Source organism: Zootoca vivipara, chromosome 7 (assembly GCF_965207765.1).
Source record: "Zootoca vivipara chromosome 7, rZooViv2.hap1.1, whole genome shotgun sequence".
NCBI lineage: Eukaryota > Metazoa > Chordata > Lepidosauria > Squamata > Lacertidae > Zootoca > Zootoca vivipara.
This window is the reverse complement of record NC_142590.1, coordinates 62478041-62502627: the sequence shown is the minus strand read 5'-3', so window position 1 is coordinate 62502627 and position 24587 is coordinate 62478041. Positions and strand designations below refer to the sequence as shown.

General features: G+C 41.4%; 2 protein-coding genes across 2 annotated transcripts in view; both read left to right on the top strand.

The window, feature by feature from the left end:
• Positions 1 to 5199, top strand: part of DENND2C (DENN domain containing 2C) — a 61636-nt gene extending 56437 nt beyond the window's left edge. Inside the window, exons 18-19 of the mRNA XM_060277162.2 lie at positions 1442 to 1528; positions 2184 to 5199. Of these exons, the coding sequence (XP_060133145.1) occupies positions 1442 to 1528; positions 2184 to 2215 (119 nt within the window). The 3' untranslated portion in view covers positions 2216 to 5199. The remainder of the gene's footprint in view (positions 1 to 1441; positions 1529 to 2183) is intronic.
• Positions 5200 to 7304: 2105 nt separating this feature from the next.
• On the top strand, positions 7305 to 17921 carry BCAS2 (BCAS2 pre-mRNA processing factor). The gene is made up of 7 exons (XM_035123828.3): positions 7305 to 7445; positions 7549 to 7641; positions 12585 to 12655; positions 13163 to 13324; positions 15525 to 15575; positions 17258 to 17338; positions 17535 to 17921. The coding sequence occupies exons 1-7, from the start codon at positions 7353 to 7355 to the stop codon at positions 17659 to 17661; spliced, it is 678 nt and encodes a 225-aa protein (XP_034979719.1). The 5' UTR covers positions 7305 to 7352; the 3' UTR covers positions 17662 to 17921.
• Positions 17922 to 24587: the final 6666 nt, after the last annotated feature.

Sequence of the window (24587 nt, the reverse complement as noted above, 5' to 3'; positions counted from 1 at the left end):
GTTTTTCAATATCTGGTATCTTCTAAAATGTTTTGCTACTGGAGGTAACCAGGAAGGTAACCAGGACCATTTACCATCTGCTTTCTCCTCATTTTGGAGTGACTCATTTATTTTGGATGGCCATTTGTTTTCTTGGCCATATTGTGTATGGTGATTATTATTTTTTTACAACCCTGTGCTTTGTTAGGTTTTGGGAATTTTCAATGAAAGTTGATTAAAATAAACCAAGTGAAAATGGTAGAAATGCAGAGCTACTTTGTGCCTGCAGAATGTTCTGTGCTCTTCTTCTGGGATTGGAAAGGTGCTGCTGCCTTCAGTTGTGAGCCCCTCCAGGTTCTGAGCTTGGAAACAGTGACAGTCCTTTGCTGACTTCCCCAAAAGCATTCTTTATTTAGTTCTAGGAAAGTGGGGTGAGGGCTTATCCACACTTGCAAGGAATTGTAGATAAACTGTTTAACTTTTAAACAAGATTGTAATGAAATTCAAATGCCTGCTTGGCTTTACTTTATTAAAGAAGAAGAAGAAGAGTTTGGATTTGATATCCCACTTTATCACTACCCGAAGGAGTCTCAAAGCGGCTAACATTCTCCTTTCCCTTCCTCCCCCACAACAAACACTCTGTGAGGTGGGTGGGGCTGAGAGACTTCAAAGAAGTATGACTAGCCCAAGGTCACCCAGCAGCTGCATGTGGAGGAGCGGAGATGCGAACCTGGTTCCCCAGATTACGAGTCTACCGCTCTTAACCACTACACCACACTGGCTCCCTAGAATTAGACAGGTAGCTGTCAGCATGATGGACAGGAGAGGAGGCCCCTTTCCTTCACTTAAGTTAATACAGTGGTACCTCTAGTTACGAACTTAATTTGTTCCGGAGGTCCGTTCTTAACCTGAAACTGTTCTTAACTAGAGGTGTGCTTTTGCTAATGGGGCCTCTTGCTGCCGCTGCTCCGCTGGCACATGATTTCCAGTCCATCGTAGGGCAAAGTTCTCAACTCAAGGTAACTCTTCCAGGTTAGCGGAGTTTGTAACCTGAAGCATTTGTAACCTGAGGCGTTTGTAACTCGAGGTACCACTGTACCAGAATTGGAGGTGATGGAAAACCTTCAGACTCTCTTCCAGCTCTTGTACTAACTGCCTGGGTAGTGCACTGGGAAATAATTAAGAAACTCCTCCTTGCCATGGAGGAGGTAAAGGCTGGAGAACGTGAGAACATCTCCAACCCAGAATAAGAGGCTATGAACAGGATGCCTGGCTGCATCCATGCACTCATCCCTTCTTTTAGGCAATGTACAGGTATTTCCCTTCTTTGGGGCACATGTGGGCTTTCTCATGTGTAATCCTGTTTGAAACTTCACCCCAAGAGAGAGAGAGAGAGAGAGAGAGAGAGAGAGAGAAAGAAAGAAAGAAATGCATGTCTAAGTGATGCTTTCCTTTTTTCTAGGCTTGTTTGAAGTCCGTGCCTTGGAGTATTTGGAGACCATTCCAGAGTCTGAGCCAAGCGGGATGAACAAAATCCTCCGTAGTCTGGGTAAATAATGCTCAGTCTTGCTCTTGCCTGCCTTGGTCGCTTGTAATTTGTGTAACTATCAACTACCAAGAAAACCTTTCAGCCTTGATAATAAGCCTCCTTCTCTTCCTCCATTGCACCTGCAGTGGAGCTTTTCCAAATGGTGAATGGGCTGGTGAGATGTAGCCCTGGACAGGATGCAACCAACTGCTTGGAAGCTTACTGTTAGAGTTTTACAAAATACTTTCAGGTCAAAATCACCCGTATCCACACCGCAGCTGATGCAGACGCTGTAGAAGTGTTTAGAGCACCCTCTGGTTAAAGTTTGTGCAGATACCATCGCATCCTGAGGTTCATTCTGTACAATGTAGAAATCTGGCTTTTGGTGTGATGGAATCTCCCCTTTGGAACTTCCTCCAGACAAGTGTAATTAATATTATCTCTTTGGCACTAGCTGAAGGCCTTCATTTCCCAACAAGCTTTTAAAGTGGAGATTCTTATCCCAGCCTGTTTATGTATTGGATTTAAATTATTTCTATGTACGTTTTCGTTGCTGACGTTTTTATGGTTGACTGCTTCGGGGTGTTTCATGGGAAGCGATTAATGAACTCAGTGAAATAGCCATGCCCAGGCATGCCTCAACCTTACAATTTTTTCTTTATGCTTTTCCTTTTAGGTAGCAAAATGAAATTTTTGCAAAAGAAGTGAGAAGAAGCTGAGTACAAAATTGCTGCTAAGAGTGGTTTCAAGTTCTCACTTGGCTGTCAGAAGGGGGGCACCACGTTGCCTGTTGCTGCAGCGTCAGATGGGATGACTTGAATTCAAGCTCAGATACCCTTCAAATAATTGGAAGAAAGGGCGTAAGATCTGAGTGGAATTCTCAAATCTTTGCTGTGCCTAGTCCAACGGGACTTTTACTGGGAGAAACTAGGCTTCTGTGTCTTTGTAGAATTGGTCTACAAAGGAGAATCCAATTAGCTGTGTGAACTATCCCTGTTTATGCTGCTTGGCCTGAAGAGACTTCCTGTGCCCTCTTGTTTTTATAAATGACTCCTGCTCAAAGTAGCCCTGAGGGCTAAGCTGATACCTTTTAATAAGAGGAATGAACCTGAAATAAAAAAAAATGAATTCAGGAACTGACCTATGGCAATACTGCACTGCAGAGATTCTCTGCACCTGGAAACTTCCTCTAAAACTGGAAAGGCAAACCTGTACTCTTAGGGCCTGTTCATCCATCTTCCTGTTAGGTCCTCTGTTACTGGCCCAGGTTTAGCCACATTCTCTTATTAACTATTGGCTTTACTTATGTCTGTCAAAGCTTTCTGTTTTTCAAATATTGAAAGCAAGACGAGAACACCCACTTCTTTGTTTGCTCTATTGGTTTTTATACTGCAAACTTCAACCTGCTGCAAATATACAACTTCTGTGCCTTTTTGCAGACCTGCTTCTGCTACGTATGGGGATATACCTCAGTCAAGACTGGTGTTTACTGGCCAAGAAAATGCCGTTTAAACGCAATTTGGGAATATGAAGACTTTTTTAAAAAGAAAAAGAAAACCGAACAGTGGAATTTAAAATGAGTTGGTTTTGGTTTGATACAGAACTATTGTAAAAGAAAAGTGAGTTTCTTACCATTGCATTTTGTTGTGAAATGGGTGGGATAGAAATGGGTTCTTCCCTGTAAAGCATCGCTCTAATTTACCGCAGCTGAACATTCATCAAAAACATTTTCTTCCTCATCTACACCAAGGTCTGTTGTTATCTGCTTTTAGGGAACCCTTATTCCTCCTGGTAGCTTGCACACTATTTCCAATAGCTGTTTAGAGTGTAAAGGCAAATACCTGTGTCACTTACCTAATCAACTATGACAGCATGCCATTTTCTTATTGGACCAGTTTTGTATTTAAGGACTTTGCAGGCAGACAGGTGAGCAGGCTGGCAGAGCAGGAACTGAGCACCCTGTCCCTCCTTTGAGCCCAGCATAGAAACCAAGCAGGTTGCTAGAGGAGGGAAAGTCCCTTAGAAATGCAGCTCCCTATCCTTTTGCCAGCCTCCAGTAGACTATTAACTTTTGGGGGGGGCTGGTAACTTTTGAGAGCTTATTTACAAGGCAGTATTAGACTACTCCAATTACTCTTGCCTCTGTGGACCTGTTGGATGTAGCCAGAGAATACACTCCAGTGGCGCTTTACCATATGTTTACATGTAGGAAATAGACTCAGGATTAATGCATGGGACTGTTGTACAGCCTTGGAATCATAACAAATGACCACACGAGGAATTCCTTTGACGTACAGAGCGCTGATGTACCAAATTGCCTTTTCTCTTCCTTACAGTCTGATTGACCTCTGGATTTGAGTGAAACATGAATTTCAGGTCTTCATGGGTTTTTAAAAAAATATTATTGCTTGTATCTGAAAGGTGCTGCTTTCACTGGGGAGAGTTCCTAATATTTTATTTTTATTTTTGCTGTGCCAAAAAACATGAAGACAAAACATCAAATGTATATATGAGGATAACATCAGAGAACTTTCAACATTTAAATCTGAGTTGGTCATACAAGGCCAACAGCCCATCCCATATGTTTACTCAGAAGTAAGTCCCTTGGCCTTCAGTGGGATTTGCTCCTTAGAAAGCATTTTGGATTTCAGCCTAAGGCTAAAATCCTTTGTGCACCAATTGGGGAGCAAGTAAATCTCAGGGATGTGCATACTTTTGAGTCTTCTTCTTTGGTGATCACTCGTAGCCGAGTAAGATTGTCTTCCATAAACACGGTTTTAACAATGGGTCTGTAAGTGACTGTGGAGGCCAATTCTGCATCCACACGTCCTTCCACAGTGGGGACATTGGTTTCCGGGTGGGAGTTGATCACGGTGTGGATTTCCCAAGCGTGCCTTCCTCTTAGCACATTTCTCCCTTGCATCCTGGGTTCGAGTGTCTTCAAAGCCCATGACACCTTTGGTAAAGGCTGTTCTCTAACTGGAGCGCTCGCAGGCCAGTGTTTCCCAGTTGTCAATGTTTATACTACATTTTTTAAAGATTTGCCTTGAGACAGTCTTTAAACCTCTTTTGTTGACCACCAGCATACTTCTGAGTAATTATGCACAGGACCACGTTGTAACAAGTGGGTCCCAAACACAAAGGAAGTGATTTTGTTCAGTTTCTGTTCTCGCATGATTTAGAACCGTTGCTGCGATTCTGTTTCGAATCTCTCATGCTTCCACCCTTACAGAACTAGATTCTAGATGAGAAGATCTGGTAATTGATTTTGTGGGAGCTTTTCAGCACTTAAGACTATTGCACTTGATCAGAAGACGAGGAAGAAGAGTTCACCTGCGATTCTGTTATTCATATCCACATTTGGGAAATGTCTGGGTTACTTTAGCCCTCAGGGTGTGAAACCCACTTTAATAATTCCTGTTGCACAATCCTAGATGGGAAACATGCATCTTTCCCTTATCTCCATAAAAAAACTTTCCTCCAGACCTTGCGTACTTCTTCTCAGTGGTTGTCTTTCTCCTGTGTAGCACCTTTGTGTGTGTTTCGCAGCCTGTTTGCTCATTCTGGATAAAGCCATATTTTTGTGGTGTTTAGATGAAACCAAAACTATATGTACAGTTACAGATCTGTAATAAACCAAGTTCTTTAAGGAACTGGTTCAAATAAAATATGCTGTGTTTTTGTGTATCGGATCATCTCTTTTTTCTGTCTGTCAATGATAATGACACCATCAGTGTGTTTTTCCAGAAAGACTGAGCTCTTAATGTTAGAGGAATGAGTCGTGCCCTTGCCAGAAGTAGAACTTGTAACATTGTAAACGGAATAATAATAATAATAATAATAATAATAATAATAATAATAATAATAATAATAATAAATTATTTATACCCCGCCCATCTGGCCGGGTCTCCCCAGCCACTCTGGGCGGCTTCCAACAGAAGAATAAAACACAACAGTCTATTAAACATTAAAAGCCTCCCTGAACAGGGCTGCCTTCAGATGTCTTCTAAAAGTCTGGTAGTTGTTTTCCTTTTTGACATCTGTTGGGAGGGCGTTCCACAGGGCAGGCGCCACCACCGAGAAGGCCCTCTGCCTAGTTCCCTACAACTTGGCTTCTCGCAACGAGGGAACCACCAGAAGGCCCTCGGTGCTGGACCTCAGTGTCCGGGCAGAATGATGGAGGTGGAGACGGCCTGGATGCATGTCTGGAAGGGAAGCTTGTGCAGAATATTGTGGTGTGTTTATCTGTTAAGAAGTACTGGTTACCAGAAGTGCATCACCCCAATATGACATCACTGAACCTGCTGCCTTGTATAGCTATATAGGCAACAATTCTAGGAGCAGAGAAAGACTGCAGCTCAGTGGAACGTAAGAAGCTATCTTATACAGAGTCAGATCACTGCTCTGTCTAGCTCAGTATTGTCTACACTGACAAGCACTGGCTCTCCAGGGTTTTAGACGTGGACATTTCCAGTCCTATTGTGAGATACTGGGGATGAACCTGGGCCTTTCTGTAAGACGGATACTCTATCACTGAGCTACGATGGTAAACAACATGCTTTGCAAGCAGCAGATCCCAGTTTCAATCATTTCCTCTCCAGATACAGCTGGGAAAGACCCTCTCTAAAATCCTGGGGAGCTTTCGTTAGGACTGTTGAGCTTGATGGGTCAGTGGCAGTGGTATAGCATGGGCTTCCAGTACCCAGGGGCCACACAATGGAACGGGAGGAGGGGAAACAGAGATAACAAAATAAGAGTCATTCCATTGTCTGGAGTGGTCACTTCCTGGTTTATATGGAGCTGTTTTCAACGGAGCTCAGCAACAATAATACATTTATTGTCAATGTACAACCTGTGTACAGTGAAATTAACAGAGCCTCTCCCCCACCCCACAAACATTCAAATAAGCGGTTTTCCATACTCATCTGTAAGCAGAGATCATGTAGCACAGAACCCTTTGCAGAAAGTGAATGAACTGCAGACCAGTTCTCGGAACCACTTGTGGCTCTAGCAGTGCTGGGTGCCCACTAGTTTCCTCACAACAGCAGCAGCAGCAGCAGCAGCAGCAGCAGCAGCTTGCTCCTATTATTTCTTAACTCCAGCCTATGACTGCTTCGCTCCTTCCCTCATGGGTTGTAATGGAATAAGGAAATGGACTGCAGGCTATGACCTTGGTCAGTGGAGAATTGGTAATGAACAGTGTGAAGTAGAAAAAACACAGTTAACATGTAATAAATTTTGCTTAAAGGGGACACCATTTTTGGAAAAAGTTACAGGTTTCTGCAGTGAAAAATATGTCTGTCGTTAAAACAATAATACCATATAGAGAGCTTGTGCAAAGTCCACTGCACTGTGGCAACAGATTAAACCGGATTGGTGTGTGCGCTGGGGAAGTGGGCCTGAAAGGAGAGAAAAATAAAAATCCCAGCCGCTGGGGAAACCATTTATGCTGTGGGCACGTGTAAGAGGGAAAATTATCCATTAACCAGAGGCCTTGGAAAGGAGAACGTGTGTATGTATGGTATGTAGTGTTACTCTCCAGGCAGCATTGAAAAAAATACACCGCTTGAATCACTGTTGTTGTTTGCATTAATCTATAACTCTATTTGTTATTTCGGCGCCGCTGTTCCTTACGCCGCCCTGCAGGGGGAGCAGCAGCAGCATGACTTGCTGGGCCGTGTAGTCGAGCAGGCGCAGGCGCCGGGAGCCGCGGCGGTTCCTTTCGCGCCAGAGAGCTAAATTTGCGCAGCCGCAGTGACACCAGTGGATGTCGGGGAGACGGCGGCTGCGCAATCTTAACGCGACGGAAGTTTGAGGCGCGCGGGCGGGCGGTGGGAGCTGCGGCATGTCTGGTCCGGGCTTGGTGGCCGGCGAAGTCGCCGTGGACGCCCTGCCCTATTTCGACCAAGGCTACGAGGCTCCGGGCGTGCGAGAGGCGGTGAGTGGGGCGGGGGACAGGGGGACAGGGGGCGAGAACGCCGGGTCTTCCCTGCGTCCCTCTGACCGAGTGTCTTCCGCTTCGCTCGTTTGTCTCCCCTCAGGCCGCGGCGCTGGTGGAGGAGGAGACGCGGCGCTACCGGCCCACCAAGAACTACCTGAGCTACCTGACGGCGCCCGACTACATCGCTTTCGAGGTGAGGAAGGCGCCCGCCAGGCTCAAGTGTCCTCCGCAGTGCCGGATTTACGTATAAGCTAAACAAGCTAAAGCTTAGGGCCCCACTCTCTTTGGGATCCCCCCAAAAATTAAAGGAAAAACACAGCTGGTTGTACACTTCCAAAATATAAGATAAAAAATTAAATGAAATAAAACCTACATACAGCAACAGTGTTTTGTGTTGTGTAGCCTCTTATGATGTAAGTAATTGTCAACAACAAATTGTCACAGTTTTTGTGTTGAATATATGCTATATGGTAATTTATGGAGCTAAAGCCATTTGCACATAACAAAATATGTATTTTATCAAAGTAACTGGAGCAGAAATACAAAGGACAGCTGGACATATAAAGGGCCCCATTACCTTCTGTAGCTTAGGGCCTCATCAAACCGAAATCTAACCCTGGTCCTTGGGTTCAGAGCTGGGACTTGCCGGTACCTGGACTGCAGCTCCCAGCATCCATGGCAGCTGGCTGGGGCTGATGGGAATGATAGTTGTAACTATCTCTGGCGGGCAATAATTTCCCCATCCCTGTCAAGGAACTACGAGAAGTGGCCGTGCGGGTATTTGCAGATGCCCACAAAGACAATGAAACAGACTTTTAGCTGGTCATGATGGAATAATTGAACTGTAGGGTAGGCAGCGACCCTCAAGGGTCATCTAGTCCAACCCCCTGCAATCTCAGCTGAAGCATCCATGTCAGGTGGCCATCCAACGTCTGCTTCACAACCTCCAAGGAAGGTCTAATGGGCTTAATGGGGCACAAGCCTTGGTGGGCCAAAATAGCAGATTCAATGCTTCCCACATATGGTAGTCCTTGAGAAGTTACCTTGCTGGGGCGTGCTTGTTTTTGCAGTGTAGCGAGATTCCCCGAAATCCACCGCCCGGCATACAGCTAGGGGGAGGGACCTATCACCCCCCCCATTTTTTTAAATCTTAAAGTCAGGGTTGAGTCTTGAAGTTGCAGGGAACTAGGCAGAGGGCCTTCTCAGTGGTGGCGCCTGCCCTGTGGAACGCCCTCCCAACAGATGTCAAAAAGGAAAACAACTACCAGACTTTTAGAAGACATATGAAGGCAGCCCTGTTCAGGGAGGCTTTTAATGTTTAATAGATTGCTGTGTTTTATTCTTCTGTTGGAAGCCACCCAGAGTGGCTGGGGAGACCTGGCCAGATGGGCGGGGTATAAATAATAAATTATTATTATTATTATTAAAGACGCACCTCTTGGTTTTTGGAATTGTCTCAGTAGGCAAAAGTTTGAAGTGCTTGTTGTTTTTGTTTTACATGGGTAGCCAGTTTATAAAATATCCAAGGTTGTTTACAGTAATTAAAAATACACAATAAAAAGCAGTTTAAGGATGTTAATCTAGAAAAGTTATTTAAAGTATTTATTTAAGAAATTTCTAGGCTGCCTTTTAGGGTCAAGACATTGCAAACTTCTTCTATTGTATATAGCATTATTTCATTGAAAGAAAAACACACACACCATATATTTAAAAATACCATAAGAAACCAGTTAACTGTACTCTGACAGCAATAAAGGTACGGATAAAAATAAGCCAATGCTCAACTTCAGAAGTAGTTAGCTGTATTTCCAACAAATGTAAAACAGTTTTTCCTGTGTGTCTCAAAGTGAGCAATGAATAATATTTTAATAGAAATCAAGCCACTAGAGGGCACTGCTATAACTATTTTGTATTGCATAGCAAAAACTTCTAAAGTAACAGCTTAATCTGAGTTACCAGTTTTAAGTATAAACATGAAACCACCTCTGGTTTCTGTTAACTTGCTTAATACATTTTAAGTAGCAGTACCCAGGTGGCGCTGTGGTTAAACCACTGAGCCTAGGGCTTGCTGATCAGAAGGTTGGCGGTTCGAATCCCTGTGATGGGGTGAGCTCCCGTTGCTTGGTCCCAGCTCCTGCCAACCTAGCAGTTCGAAAGCACATCAAAATGCAAGTAGATAAATAGGAACCGCTACAGCGGGAAGGTAAACGGCGTTTCCATGTGCTGCTCTGGTTTGCCAGAAGCGGCTTTGTCATGCTGGCCACATGACCTGGAAGCTATACGCCGGCTCCCTCGGCCAATAATGCGAGATGAGCGCGCAACCCCAGAGTCGGTCACGACTGGACCTAATGGTCAGGGGTCCCTTTACCTTTACCTTTACTTTATTGGATACTTAAAATAAAAGTAGAACACTAATTGTGAGGTCTGATTTTATGGACTGATATAAGTTTCATCTTAAAAAATGTGCAGGCAGGGATAAGTATATTTCGCTTGAAAAGAAATTGAAGTATAAGTGTTGTTTTCCTCAAAACATATAAGGAAAGATGCAAAAATAGAAAAAGATTCTGAGTGTTAAGGGGGAAGTGAATGGAGAATATCTCATATATTACATATAATATATGTAACTAGCTGACCCTGCCACACGTTGCTGTGGCTCAGTCTGTTAAATGGAGCCTCAGAGTCCCCCTTCAAACTCCCCTCACCTTCAGAGTCCTCCTTCATTTTGTTGAAATGTTTTACACGTGTTCTGTTTACACAGGCTCATCCCTGTGTCTCCCCCCACCCTGTTTCGACACATTACCTATCCCGGCCCCTCCCCCCACCCCCAGCTCATCCCTATGATTGGGCCCATCCTGTCCCAACCCATGACCTATTCGCCCCCCATCCCCCACCCAGGCAAGTCCCTACCTCCACTCGGCCTAGTCTGCAAAGGCGAAGATACTGTGGATAGGAAAGCTTTCCTAGGTGCAGTACCAGTGTAGCCGTCGCTAGAGGGTCCTGTGTTGCAATCTCTTTTGTACTCCCAACAGGCACTTTCGTATGATTTGTGAGTTCTGAAACACGGGGTTTGGGGGGTTTCACCTGCAGAGGTGTGACATCTGTCTACGCAACCTGTATAGGAACCTCTGCACAGTGGAATGGAACGTTGTGTCCAAATTTGAGCAGAATCGGTCAAGCGGTTTCTGAGAAAGGTGCTGTGTCACCTCCATGTACCTTTTACATTTTTATATAGATATATGGGAGCCAGTGGTGTAGTGGTTGAGTGGTAGACTCGTAATCTGGTGAACCAGTTAAAAAAAAAGGAATATGGCTATAAATTGGCCGTCATTTAAACAGTTATTGCAAGAAGTTGATGGGGAATTGAAATTAAAGAAGTATGAAGAGGTAAAACCTCTTTTGAATAGTTGGCTTCAGTATTTTCAAATAAATCATAGATTTCAAATTGATAAAAAATGGCTTCAATAAAGAAATTTCAGAATTAGATAAAATATTATTAAAGAGTAAAAATAAATATATAAAAAAGTTGTATGATTTGCTATTGGATTGGGAAACTAAGGAGGAAATAACAAAAGGGACAATGATACGGTGGGGACAAGATTTGGAAAAAACAATTATGCTAGAGTAATGGGAGAATTTATGGCAGTGGGATATGAATTTTACCCCTAATTACAATCTAAAAGAAAACCTACTAAAAATGCAATACAGATGGCATTTAACGCCAGAAATGATTGCAAAAATGTATAAGGGAAGTAATGATTCATGTTGGAGATGCCATAATGAAATCGGTACATACATCCATATCTGGTGGAAATGCAAAGAAATAAAGCCTTACTGGGAAATGATCTATAAGGAATTTAAAAAGATATTAAAATAACCATTTAAGAAAAAAACAGAATTATTTTTACGGGATATGTTAGACAATGAGATTCTACCAAATGACAGGTGTATCTTAATGTATGCAACGACAGCAGTGAGATTGTTAATAGGGAAAAATTGGAAGAGCAAAACGGTATCAACGAAAGAGGATTGGCAATTGAAAATGATTTCATATTATAACCTGGCAACAAAAGAAGCAGAAATTAAAGGGATAAAGGAAGGGGGGGGGAAATAAAGATTGGGAAAAAATTAAACGTTATATAGCAAATTTTATAGAAAATGCCAACCTCTCAAAAGAATTATGAAGGCTCACAAAAATATATATCAAGATAAAATCAGAAATTAGGTATATACATGCACACAAAAAAAGGTGCAATATGAGATTGGCTGGAAGCACTAAAGGGTGTGGGGAGGGTTGGTGGTGGTAGGGAGAATATAAGTTTGTATCTAAGTCAATTTTGTATTTTAGTTAAGTTTGTATTTCAGTTAACCTTAATTAAGTTCTGAATATTTTATTTTAATGTTTTGTTTATTAATTGGTTATTGATTGCAAATTGCAAATTTTGCAATAATTTGCTTTATAATTTCTGTAAATTTTTGTGAATTGCTAATAAAGATTTAAAAAATTGTTTAAAAAAATCTGGTGAACCAGGTTCGATTTTCTGCTCCTCCACATGCAGCTGCTGGGTGACCTTGGGCTAGACACTTCTCTGAAGTCACTCAGCCTCACTCACCTCACAGAGTGTTTTTTGTGGAGGAGGAAGGGAAAGGAGATTGTTAGCCGCTTTGAGACTCCTTAAGGGGAGTGAAAGGTAGGATATCAAGTCCAAACTCTTCTTCATAGATTTGTGCAATGTTTACTTGGAAATCTTTGTCTTTTCAGCTGTTCTGTAAGGTAGGATAGTATATTATCTCTTTATTGTAAATGGTAGAGACTGAGAGAAAAGTAGCTTGCCTAAAGTCACATTGTGACTTTCTGGACTAGGTAAAACTTGAACTGAGAGCTCCCTGATTTTTAAGTCCTAGCAGTGCTTTGAAAAATACTATTTGTTTCCAAAACCTGGGCTGAGCCCTAGAATACATGAAGAGCCCAGAATTTGTTCAGGAGTTCCAGGGACACACGGAACATCTCTTAGGACAAGGTTATTTCTTTGGTGTAGGGTTGAGGTCTAGACCTTTGTTTCTTACGTGTGATCATATTTAGAATTTTCAGGTTATTGTCTTCCAGACTGCAAGTAATTCTTGACTTGTGTTTCATAGACTGAAATAATGCGGAATGAATTTGAACGCCTAGCAGCGCGACAGCCCATAGAACTGTTGAGCATGAAAAGGTAACTCAGGGACCTTCTGTGGGGCGTACCATCTATGTGAAGTCAAAATCTAGGAAGAACTAAGGTTTGGATGCATGATTCTGAAAAGTATTAAAATGTGATGTTCTAGTTCTTGCCTCAGGGTGGCAGTCTACTCTGTTGGAACAATAGTCAGGGATTTGTTATGCCTTAAAGGAACTTGTAGGTCTGTTTATGGAGTTATAATTCAGCACTTTAGCAAAAGAGATTAAATTTCTTCGTGCTGATTGATAGCATTGGAGAAAGCAGACATTGGGTCATACTTCTACAAATAGGACTACATGTGCTGAAACCAGTCAAATGAACCAAAATTGTTGTGCTCTCCAGGTATTTTAAATAACCTTTAGCATTTATTGAGCTATTGAACGCTGTTGATACACATCTATTTCACTGATAAAAATTAGTCATGGACATGATCAGTGCAATGATTCTCTTAAACTTCAAACCACCTAATGTTCCTGAACAATATTTCTCTTGTTTTCTCCACAGATATGAGCTGCCTGCACCATCCTCTGGGCAGAAGAATGACATCACAGCATGGCAAGAATGTGTTAATAACTCAATGGCTCAGCTGGAGCACCAGGCAGTCCGAATTGAGAATTTGGAGTTGATGTCTCAGTATGGCTGCAATGCCTGGAAAATGTATAATGAGTAAGATATTGTGTCTCCCTCAAGTCATTTCTTAAAAAGGGCTAGCTGGAAGGTTTTATGACTTTTTTTAGTTGTGAAATGCTTCCAAAGTGATAACTGAAAACCTTTTTAAAAAACCAATCTTGAAGTCAATGGAATGCTGTCTTTCCTGCTACTGAGAACTGAACCTATCTCTCCTTCCTTAGCACTTTCACATACTCCAACTTTTTTCTAACTTTTCTTCTTTTATGCCTTTAGCCCTCCCCACTCCAATCGTTAAATTTTGATAGCTTATCCATTTTTCGACCCAATCCTCCATTTTTGGTAGCATTTCACTCTTCCAATTTCTCGCGATGAGCATTCTGCCAGCTGCCGTCGCATGCATCATTAGTACTCTATCTTTTGCCTTTATTTCTTCATTTAATAGGAATATCTCCGGCTCTTTTTTGAAAGAATATTTTTTAAAAAAATTCAATTCATTATATATATCGTCCCAATATTTATTAATTTTTCTACAATTCCACCAAATGTGCATATAGGTTCCCCGCTCCTCCTGGCATCTCCAACATACATTTTTTGACCCTTTATACATTTTCGCTATTTTTGTGGGTGTCATATACCACCTGTCCTGCATTTTTAGAAAATTTTCTTGCAAATCGTAATTTATTACATACTTCAAATCTCGCCTCCATAAATTTTCCCATCTTTCAATTGTAATTGTTTTCCCAAGGTCTTGAGCCCATTTTATCATCATTTCTTTTGTCATTTCGTCTTTTGTCTCCCGTTCCAAAATTAATTCATATAGTTTTTTATGTATTTTCCTTTCCCTTCCAGCATAATTTTTCCAAATTTTGACATTTCTTTCTCAAATCCAATTCTATTATCCAATTGAAACCTTTGCCTGATTTGGAAGTATTGCAACGAAACACTGCACATATTCTTAATTTTTTCAAATTCCTTTAATTTCCAATTTCCATTAGATTCTTCTACTACCTCCTTATAAGTTGGCCACCTTGTTCCCATATTTACTCTTTTTACTGCTATCATTTCAAATGGTGACACCCACCACAGTGTTTTTGGTTCTAATATTTTCTGATTTTTTTCCAAATTTTGTATAGGGATTTCCTTATTATATTATTTAAAAAGATGTTTTGATTTTCCATTTTTTCTTTCATCATATAGAGATGCCACCCAAAACCCAATCCTGCTCCTTCCAAATCCAATATCCGATCATTTTTGAGCTCCATCCAATCTTTAATCCAAACTAAACCCGCCGCATCGTGATAAATTTCCAAATTTGGTAAGCCAAAGCCTCCTCTTTCCCTCGTATCTACCAATATTTTATATTTTATTCTCGGTTTCTTCCCTTTCCAAACAAATTTTGATATTTCTTTTCGCCATTTTACAAAATGTATCAAAGTGGTATACAACAACGGAAAGCATTTCATAAAACTACATGAGACATACACATCATAGACCAGGAATGCCACACAGCAGCCCCATAAAGCATGCTTAACTGTGAATCCTACCATATTTATTTCTCTCAGTAAAATATTGAATTTTCATGACTTAAAAGTATCTGCTGGTAATCTAGAAAAAATGTTTCATGTCAGCTTGATTTACTAGAGTTTGGATTGGATTTGATCTCCCGCTTTATCACTACCCGAAGGAGTCTCAAAGCGGCTAACATTCTCCTTTCCCTTCCTCCCCCACAACAAACACTCTGTGAGGGGAGTGGGGCTGAGAGACTTCAAAGAAGTGTGACTAGCCCAAGGTCACCCAGCAGCTGCATGTGGAGGAGCAGAGACACAAACCTGGTTCCCCAGATTACGAGTCTACCGCTCTTAACCACTACACCACACTGGTTCTCTAATTAACTAGTAATTAATTAAACAAGAACTGACACCAATTACCATATTAGCATTAAAGGGAATATGGGATGGGCCAATTAATGTGATTTGGGTAAATAATTGATTTCCTTTAAACTACTATTAAGTTGGTATCTGAAGTTCAAACATAGTGCCCTGTGTGCCAAATTTTATTCTTATGTTTCAGGGATCAATAGTGTTACAATACTGTATAGAGGCATGTGAACAGAGTTAAGCTAAAGGCCCCCAGTTAGCTTAAGTTATGCTTAAGATAAAATATAGATCAGTACATTGCATTACTTGAACTCTCTACTGGAATCATTTTTTGAACTAGTATTTTTCTTTGCTGATAGGCATTTGGTTCATATGATTGAACAGGCACAAAAGGAGCTGCAGAGTTTGAGGTGAGTCCTGTTTTTCAGTTGCCTTTTGGAATAAAAATGGAATTATAATTTATGGGGCACTGATAGTGTATAAGACTTTAGTCTTTGTTACAGATTGTAAAATATGCATTCTTGTACAGTGTGCATTTTGAGTTCTTCATGTACATATGGGATTTTTGCAAGAAATAAACATTTAAATATAATGTTTTTCTTTCATTTTGGAATTTGGGGTTACTGCTGCTGTTTTCAGACATTCTCTTGGTTATTAGGAAGGTCTCACTAGTTCATCGTTTCCAAATACAGTCATACCTCATGACAGTCTGCTTCATGTTGCGTCTTTTCAGGTTACGGATGTGCCAGAACGGGAAGTCACGGAACGGGTTACTTCTGGGTTTGGGGCGTCCGCAGAAGCACTAAATCACGCAGAAGCGCCACATTGCATCACATGTATGTGCAGATGCGGCGCTTCATGTTGCGGCCTTTTTATGTTGCAAACGGGCTGCCGGAACGGATCCCGTTTGCAATATGAGGTACCACTGTAATAGATACAAAAAGGTCAGATTGTTCTATTCCCCTTAGATAATTTTCTGGATACTACTCCTTGAGAAGCAGCATACCAAGTAACAGCTCAAGAATGATATTTGTTTCTGGGAGTGAAGCTGTTTGTCGTAGATTATTTTTTTGAATTACACGAAGTTAGATCTGTCAGTAGTTTGGATCAGAGGGCCAGATTCAACTAATAGGTCCCTCTAGCCAGTGCTATTTTTCTAGAAAAAGACATGCTGGAAGTCCCCATGAACACCTCCTTTGTTCTCTTAAAATGGCAATGGCGCCCACCTGAGGGGTGCTGGAACTGAGTTCTGGCGAGTTCTGTTTAAAAAAAGACTTGCTTCTAGCAGAACCCCATCCAAGGACTTATGCTAGTATAGTGGAGCTTCCCCCCTTCCTTCTACATGCTTCCACACCTCCCCCAAATTTGCTCTGGAGGAGCTGGGAGAACCCCTAAAAAGTTTGTGGGGGAGGAGAAAGGGAGATCACTGACAATCTCCTTAGCGCTACATTGAACTCTTTCCTGGATCTCTCTTAATGCAGGCAGTGTGCACATGATTTACTTTGGAAAAAAATGTAGTTTTCCTTTTTTCTACCTCCAGTGGCATAAAATATTGTAGAGATCCAAATTGCAGGGATGAGCTCATGTTTCCTACTCTTGAATCCTTGTCTGTTAAGTTGCGTGGCTAGCTAGGGCCACCATTAAAACTAAAAGGTCATTCATAATTACTGATAAAATGCTTTTTGAGAAGAAATTCAGAAGAAAAGAATTAGGTGTGCCATACAAGGACTAATTCAAGAAGCATATGTACATGGTTTCTTAGAGATCTGAATGGTGATGGTGTCCACAAGTGGTGCTACTTCTGGATAATGGATCAAGATCAGGTGTGGCTAACAGGTCTTTTTAGCTTGAGGATCACATTCCTTGTCAGCCAACTCTGAGGGCTGCATGTCAGTGATGGCCAAAGCATTGAAGTGTTGAATCTAGAGTCTCTTAGAACTCTAACATTGCTTCCGAGATAGTCCAAAATAGTTGTCAAGCTCCTGCTTTTAGGTCTGAATATGTGATTGTACAGTCTATTCCACTTGACTGTGGACTTGGGAGGGCAGTAGAATAAATGACAAGTGATTGAGTATGTCACCCTTTTCTTCAGGAAACACATTCAAGACCTTAACTGGCAGCGGAAGAACATGCAGCTCACAGCTGGTGCTAAACTCCGAGAGATGGAATCCATGTGAGTTTCTTGAACTTTGCTCCCTACCTCTTCTCTGTCTTTCAGAGATGAACACAACCTCATACAAAACCAGTTGGAAGTCTCAATTGAGATTGACTTCTCTCAACCACAGCACTTCCAATTTGTTCCCTTAATTGGTAAGCTAGCATTAAGGAAGCCTATAGTAATTTAATTTTTGTTCTCTTTCCCCCCTCAGGTGGGTGTCCCTGGTCAGTAAAAACTATGAGATTGAAAGAACTATTGTGCAACTGGAAAATGAAATTTCTCAAATTAAGCAGCAACATGGAGAGGCAAACAAAGAAAACATCCAACAGGACTTCTGAGACTTGCATTGGCCTTTAGCTGCACAAAAACTGCAGTCTATGCATGGCTGTAAATTCTAATTTCTTAGTGTGCGTATGTATTGTGGGTGGGGAGCTGTCATTTGTGCAACCGATTGCTGAAAAACTGATTGCAAGGAACAGAACTGCTCCTAAAAGGATTTACTCAGTTTCCCAATTTCTGCCATGAATGTTGCAGCTTTTTTGTTTGTGTATGTTTCCATTTTTTTAAAATAACTAAAAATAAACATTTTCCAACTTAATTTGTGTTCTAGTAAAAACAAAGAAATGAAAAGTTACTACTTCTATGTTATATTAGTGCTGGCCATACTGCCAGCTGTAGCTATTGGGAAGGAATACAAGCTTTCGGGTGTTAAAGGGTCTTTGTCAAATCTGATTTCTTCAGTTTCAATTATTTGCACTACTGTAGCTCTTGACCAAGACAAACGTAATAAAAAAATGTAACTTGCATATTTTTTAGAAATATGCAAGGTGAGACCAAATATATGTATCATTCAGGAGTTGGTTAACATCAAGCAGTTGGTTAAAATTGTATAACTGGTGGAATTCTTAATGTGTCCTTACTTAAAAAGTGAAAGGTATACCTTTGCTTCTAAAAATGGGTTACAAAAGTGAGAGCCTGTTTCATGACCCTTCTGCCATAGCTGCCGAACACGTTGATGGTAGGTTACTAGTATTTTGAGCAGAGTTGGTTGTGAAGTTTGGTAATACAGTACAGTAGTCTCAAAATCTTTACTATGCCACTGTAATAGTATGCATTCATAGTAATTTACTGAAGAGCATTCTTAGCACATGTTACTGTGGGAAAGTATGTTTAGTTAACATTAAGGACATCAATGGATCTGTGAATAGAAGTATTCAACAGCAGGTAAAGAATGGGTTATGCTTGCGTATCACTCTAATGTCTAATATTAGAAAGTGCATCTCTTGGTAAGCCAGGCCCTGACTCATTGACTTCACTAATCACTAACTTCAAAAAAGTTACCAAGTATGTTTCCTGGTCTGTAGAAACATTGACAGAAAGTGGACAACTTTGTTGTCAGCTGTCCCTAAGCCTATTTCTTCTGGTAAAGGTAAATGTAAAAGTAAAGGACCCCTGACAGTTAAGTCCAGTCGCAAACAACACTGGGGTTGTGGCACTCATCTCGCTTTACAGGCCAAGGGAGCTGGTGTTTGTCCAGTTTTTCTGGGTCATGTGGCCAGCATGACTAAGCCCCTCTTGGCGCAAAGGAACACCAAAACCAGAGCAGCGCATGGAAAGGCCATTTACCTTCCCTATTTATCTACTTGCACTTTTTGGCGTGCTTTTGAACTGCTAGGTTGGCAGGAATTTCTTCTAGTAGTTACACAACTATAGACACTGGACAGTGCTGCTGTAGGATATAATAAACTAATATATATCCCATCCCACTCTGCTGGTCTCTACATGCTTGAGACACAGCCAGTGTTTGAGTGTACAGCAGCACTATCCGGTGTCTGTAGTTGTGTTCATCCCCATTCTTAATCAAAGTTTGTATGATACTTTTAAATCTGTCTTCTCTTAGATTTCAATCTTAATGCAGTAGAATATTTGAGAATAAAAGGAAATGCTCTGCTATTTCTTAGCTGCAGGTTCATTTAACTATATTTGGTGAGTCTTTACCACTGTACTTGTTCTAGTCCCCAACTACAGATGGGAAGACTCTCAAATTAGCTAGGAAAAATCATGTTTCCACTCCCCCAAACCATTCCCTTGTCAATAGGCAGGGTGCAAGAACAGCAGTGGCAATGAAGCTGGTGAAAGGGAGGCTCCCCTCACTCAGGTTTCAAGTGATCGTGTACTACGGGAAGGAAGTTTTTATATACTGTACTGTATAAAAAATGAGTTACTGCACAGCTCTTTGCACAAGACACACTGCTGCTCCTATGTCCCACTGATGGATTGAGGGCAGGGGTTTGTGAAAGGACAAAACTGGGGCAGGACTCAAGCACTCAGATTTTGATCTGCATGGAGGAATTAAGGGAGTGGTGGCTGGAAGACTTCCCATTTTGAGATCAGTTTTTCAAATGTCATTAGTATCAGTCTCATCCCTAATTACGGCAGTGTACTAGTCAAAGTAAAAGGGAACAGGTTGATAAGTGTAGTCTCTAATGGTAGTCTTTATCTGGGCAAGTTTGGGAAAGGTTATGCTACTGAAGACGACTTTAAGAAGGGACTAAAATATGAAAAAGTGTGCCAAATAATTGGAAATTACAAGTGCTGGACAGTATTGCAGAAGGTATGACACCAAGAAGTAAGAGAAGGTGGACTTCTGAGGAACAGGGAAAGTGAGTGGGGGATATAAAGGGAGATGAGTTGAAATGTTCACTGGGGTTGGCTTGGGTGTCCTTGTTGCTAGGATCTAAAAGGTGGTGACCTATCTATTTCATCCATTACAATCCACTTAGCTATATTAGCAGCTTATCACTTAATCAGTTACAAGCCATCTTTTCACAGTTCCTTATCCAGAGGTTTCTTAAGGGCTTGGGGAATTTTAATTCTCCATCTGCACTGCCTGCGTCAACAGGAGATCTGGATTTAGCCCTCTTAAGGTTAATGCTTCCGCTGTCCACACTTTAAGCAGGAAAGTAGGTTGCACTTGTCTGTGTACATACCACAAGAGCAAAATCAGAAGTTTTTCCTAGGAGGCTCTGGATTGTTCATCAGTAAGTCCAGTTTCCAAAAGCATGTTACTAACCCCTGATAATTGGGAACCAACTGGCAGGAGGAAGGTGACATCTGTTTTCTTGATGGATAGACATTGCTGGATTCCACCAATACTTGGCAAAAGAGTGTCACCTGCATTTTTAATTTAAAAATCTGTCTTTAATAAAAAACTTAGCCTTGGAACTGTTACCTTAACTGTTACTCCTCTCAGTTTGATGTCATCTGCAAATACCTTCACCCAAGCCCACTGTGTAGTTGCTATACCAAGTGGACTTGATATGTTTATTTGATCTCAACTGATGTGTTTTTTTGTCATTTATATCTCGTTTCTTTTCCTGACTAGTGGCCTTCCTACCCACACTTTTGCGCTTTGCTGCCGGGGTTGCCCAACTAACATTTCTACATGACTTCCACCAGTGTGGTGTAGTGGTTAAGAGTGGAAGACTAGTAATCTGGTGAACCGGGTTCGCGTCTCCGCTCCTCCACATGCAGCTGCTGGGTGACCTTGGGCTAGTCACATTTATTTGAAGTCTTTCAGCCCCACTCGCCTCACAGTGTTTGTTGTGGGGGAGGAAGGGAAAGGAGAATGTTAGCCACTTCGAGACTCCTTCCGGTAGTGATAAAGCAAGGATATCAAATTCAAACTCCTCCTCCTCTTCTTGTAAACCATCTCTGGTCTCTTTTTCATGGTTCTGGCTTTTAGAGAGAAAATGGCTTGTTTCTTATGATGACCTGTGTAACACTTGAACTGGTGATGAATGATTACTGACATTTCTAAGCGAAATCTGGGCAGAATCCAAGAACATACCAGGCAGTTATAGTACCTGCACCCACTCGAGGGTGTGTAACTGAAGCTGGCGTGGATGTTCTGCAGGAAGATACATCCTCCTCACATAACAACTTTCTGGCTTCAACAGTGTATCACTGAGCTAGGAGACTTGGCCAAGTAAGAAAACTCATCCTTAATTGTTGTTCAGAAGCACTCATTGCTGTTGGTTTTCTTGGCAGAGGTCACACTGCCGTCAGCAATTGTGCCACAACATTCTGCACTAGCTGCTGTTTCCATATCAAGCCCAGGGTAAGCCCCACTTAAAATATTGGATTACTGCAATGTACTCTTAAGTAACCAATTCATGAACTACTCTAGCCAAACTTTCCCAGTCCAGAAATGGAATAGCTATTGTGCCAGTTAGTAAAGGCAGCTTTTAGTTGCTGAGGCTACCTGGGCCTCCAGTGACACAACTTGATCCAGAAGCACCCCTAGAATGTGAGCTTGCTCCTTTAGGGAGAGTGCAACCCCACCCAGGGTAGGCAACTAACCAATTTCTCAGGTATGAGAACCACTCTACCTACAGTGCCTATGTTTTGCCTGGATTCAAGCTCTATTTGTTTTTCCTCCATCTTGCCACTCCATCCAGGCACTGGTCCATGAACACTCCTGATTCAGATATTAAGGAGAAATTATTACAATGATCAAGGCCATTCTATATATGATTTCCCTACACAGGTAATAATAATAATAATAATAATAATAATAATAATAATAATAATATATTTATATGCCACTCATCTGACAAGGTTGCCCCTGCCACTCTGGGTGGCTTAAAACATCTAACAGTAAAACATCAAACATTACTACTGTTCCATGGCAGGTAAGCTAAGGTACAGATTGAGCTGAGGAGTGCTGGGGCATTAGTCCAGAACCCTTTTAAAAATAATTGCTTTAGTGCATTCCAGGTTCTCTCTCTTCTAGGACTGGAGGAGTAAGTGGGAGGGTGGTGGCAGCAATTCCTGGAGAGTTAGACCCATTGGCAGCAGGGCTGTTGTGATGCAGTTGGGCAACAAAGGATGTGTGAGCTCTCTGGGTAGTCAATGCCGGTGATCGGGGGGGGGGGGGAGAAATGCATCTTTCAAAATGTGAGGGAACCTTATGTTCAAATAAAATTGGAAAAGGTCCAAGAGATTATACATCTTCTCACCACTGAGATTAGAATTTTTTGTCATATTGATGCAAAACTTAAAGCTTCTACTAGGAAATATGAATCCTTTCACAATATGCTGCAGAGTGGAATCCAACTGGGGTAGCTTACTATGCAGCCATTTATCTAAATTTTATATTACAAAACCCACAATAAGGTTTCTTTTCTTTCGTAAACCTTGAATCTTTTGAAGGAGATGGCAGTGTCTAAAAAAAGATCACAGGCAGTGATGTGGGTTTTCCAAAAAAATTGAACTGGCTCACTTAGAGAAATAAGAAATGCCTTATAGTGATCTAATTTAGCTTGTAAAGGGGAAAAAATGGAATTGCCAGCTTGTCTAACACTTATTTGTAATTGAGATTCACAGTTACTAATTAATCTATGAAGCAGAACATTTTCCACAGAAAAAATGAAGCACTGGAAGATTTTCTGTCCCACATTACCGATCCCAGGTGATGCTGCAGACTATAGTGGTTGTATTAGTCCTCCCCCCCCACCCCCAAATGACCAATAAATCCTCCTTATTCTCAGCTTTCTGGATGCATACATAACACCTTTATGGGGATTTCCCCCATCTCATGAGTCATTATATATATTAAGCAGATTCCTCTGTGAAATCTAAAAATAGACCAGATGTTAGATGTTTTGTTTATTAATAGGACTAGCTGGCCCGGCCACGCGTTGCTGTGGGTCATCCCTGTGATTCCCCCCACCCTGTCCTGATCCATGATGTATCCCGCCCCTCCTCCCCCTCGGCTCATCCCTGTGTTTTGGTAGGATATCCTTCCGTGTTGTCCCTGGGGAGTGTTGGCCCCTCCCCCATGTATCGCCATACCTTGGCCCCCACCCTTGGAGAAGGAACTGTTAGGTTCTGGGTTCTATTTCCCAGCATACACTTTTGTCTGAGCCCTGTTGTCCCCCCTGTATACATTGGCCCCTGCGCATGCATCGTGAACATTTTCATATATTTAATTATTATTATTTAAATCAGAACATGAGAATAGTATAAAGCCTAGGTTAAAAGGGGCACGACTGCCCTTACTTAAAATAGCCGCCGGAGCCTTGCATGTGACACAACGCACAAGGTCCAAGTCCATGTGGTTTGAGGCAACAGATAGGTAGTAAATCTTCAAGCTTCAAGTAGTCCACAAAAAAGTTTGAAAATGGGTGTGAATTCAGAAATAAGAATGCAAAACTGTTCCAGATCAGGCAAAACAAAATAAAAAAATTCCTTCCAGTAACACCTTAGAGACCAACTAAGTTTGTCATTTGTATGAGCTTTCGTGTGCATGCACACTTCTTCAGATACTGTAGTTTCGACTACGGCAGACCAACACGGCTACCCACCTGTAACTAGATCAGGCAAAATTAGTTGTCTCAGAAGTACTTCACAGCTGTAGCCAAAACCACATCACTTACACCCTCAAAGGCAAAGAAATCTTGAAATTAGCTTGGCGAGATAATTCCAGTTAATCCAATTATAGTTGAAGCAAAGGCTGGACTCATGTTGGATTCACACCTTTCTATAGCATTGGTGAAGTATTATTTTCCACCCTTCTCTATTTCCTAGAGCAACATTTCACTGCTCAGCTGTTTATAATTGGTTATACATATAATCTAACCTAAATTTGGTTAAAACTTCAACTCATTTTTCATTCTTCTCAAATGAATCCATTAAATATATAAAAATTAATTCCACATCCTCTTCCTCAAGCTACTTTTCTCTAAGTGAAAATGTCTAGTGCCTTCTGCATGCTATAACTCTGAATTTGTCTTCAGAATCTTCTCATGTGTTAGTATAATTAAAATGTTAACACATGATGCAGCACTTCAGAGACCTATAATAAGCGTCACAGCGAGAAGTGTCATTACCTCTTATGTCTTGCATGCTTCTCTTAATAAATTCAAAACAGGATTTGCTTCTTCCTCTTTTTTGCAACATCATCACTTTGCTGACTTGCATTGGGCCTACAATCGCAGTAACCTGTACATCCTTCCTAGCAGCCCTAGAACCCAGCTAACTATATCTGTAAGAGCTCCCAACCCAACCCAATGTGCAAGAATTTGGAGAACCCTCCAATCAAACATGTCCCATTGTTTCCATGGGAGAGCTTAAATCACTGTCACTGTGGACCTCTGTATTTTATTTTAGGCAAAATATGGATATGATTCCCTTACTTCCGCTTAAATTGACTAAGGTACACTTTCGTTATAGGGCACCACATTTTTTTAGTTAGCTGCGA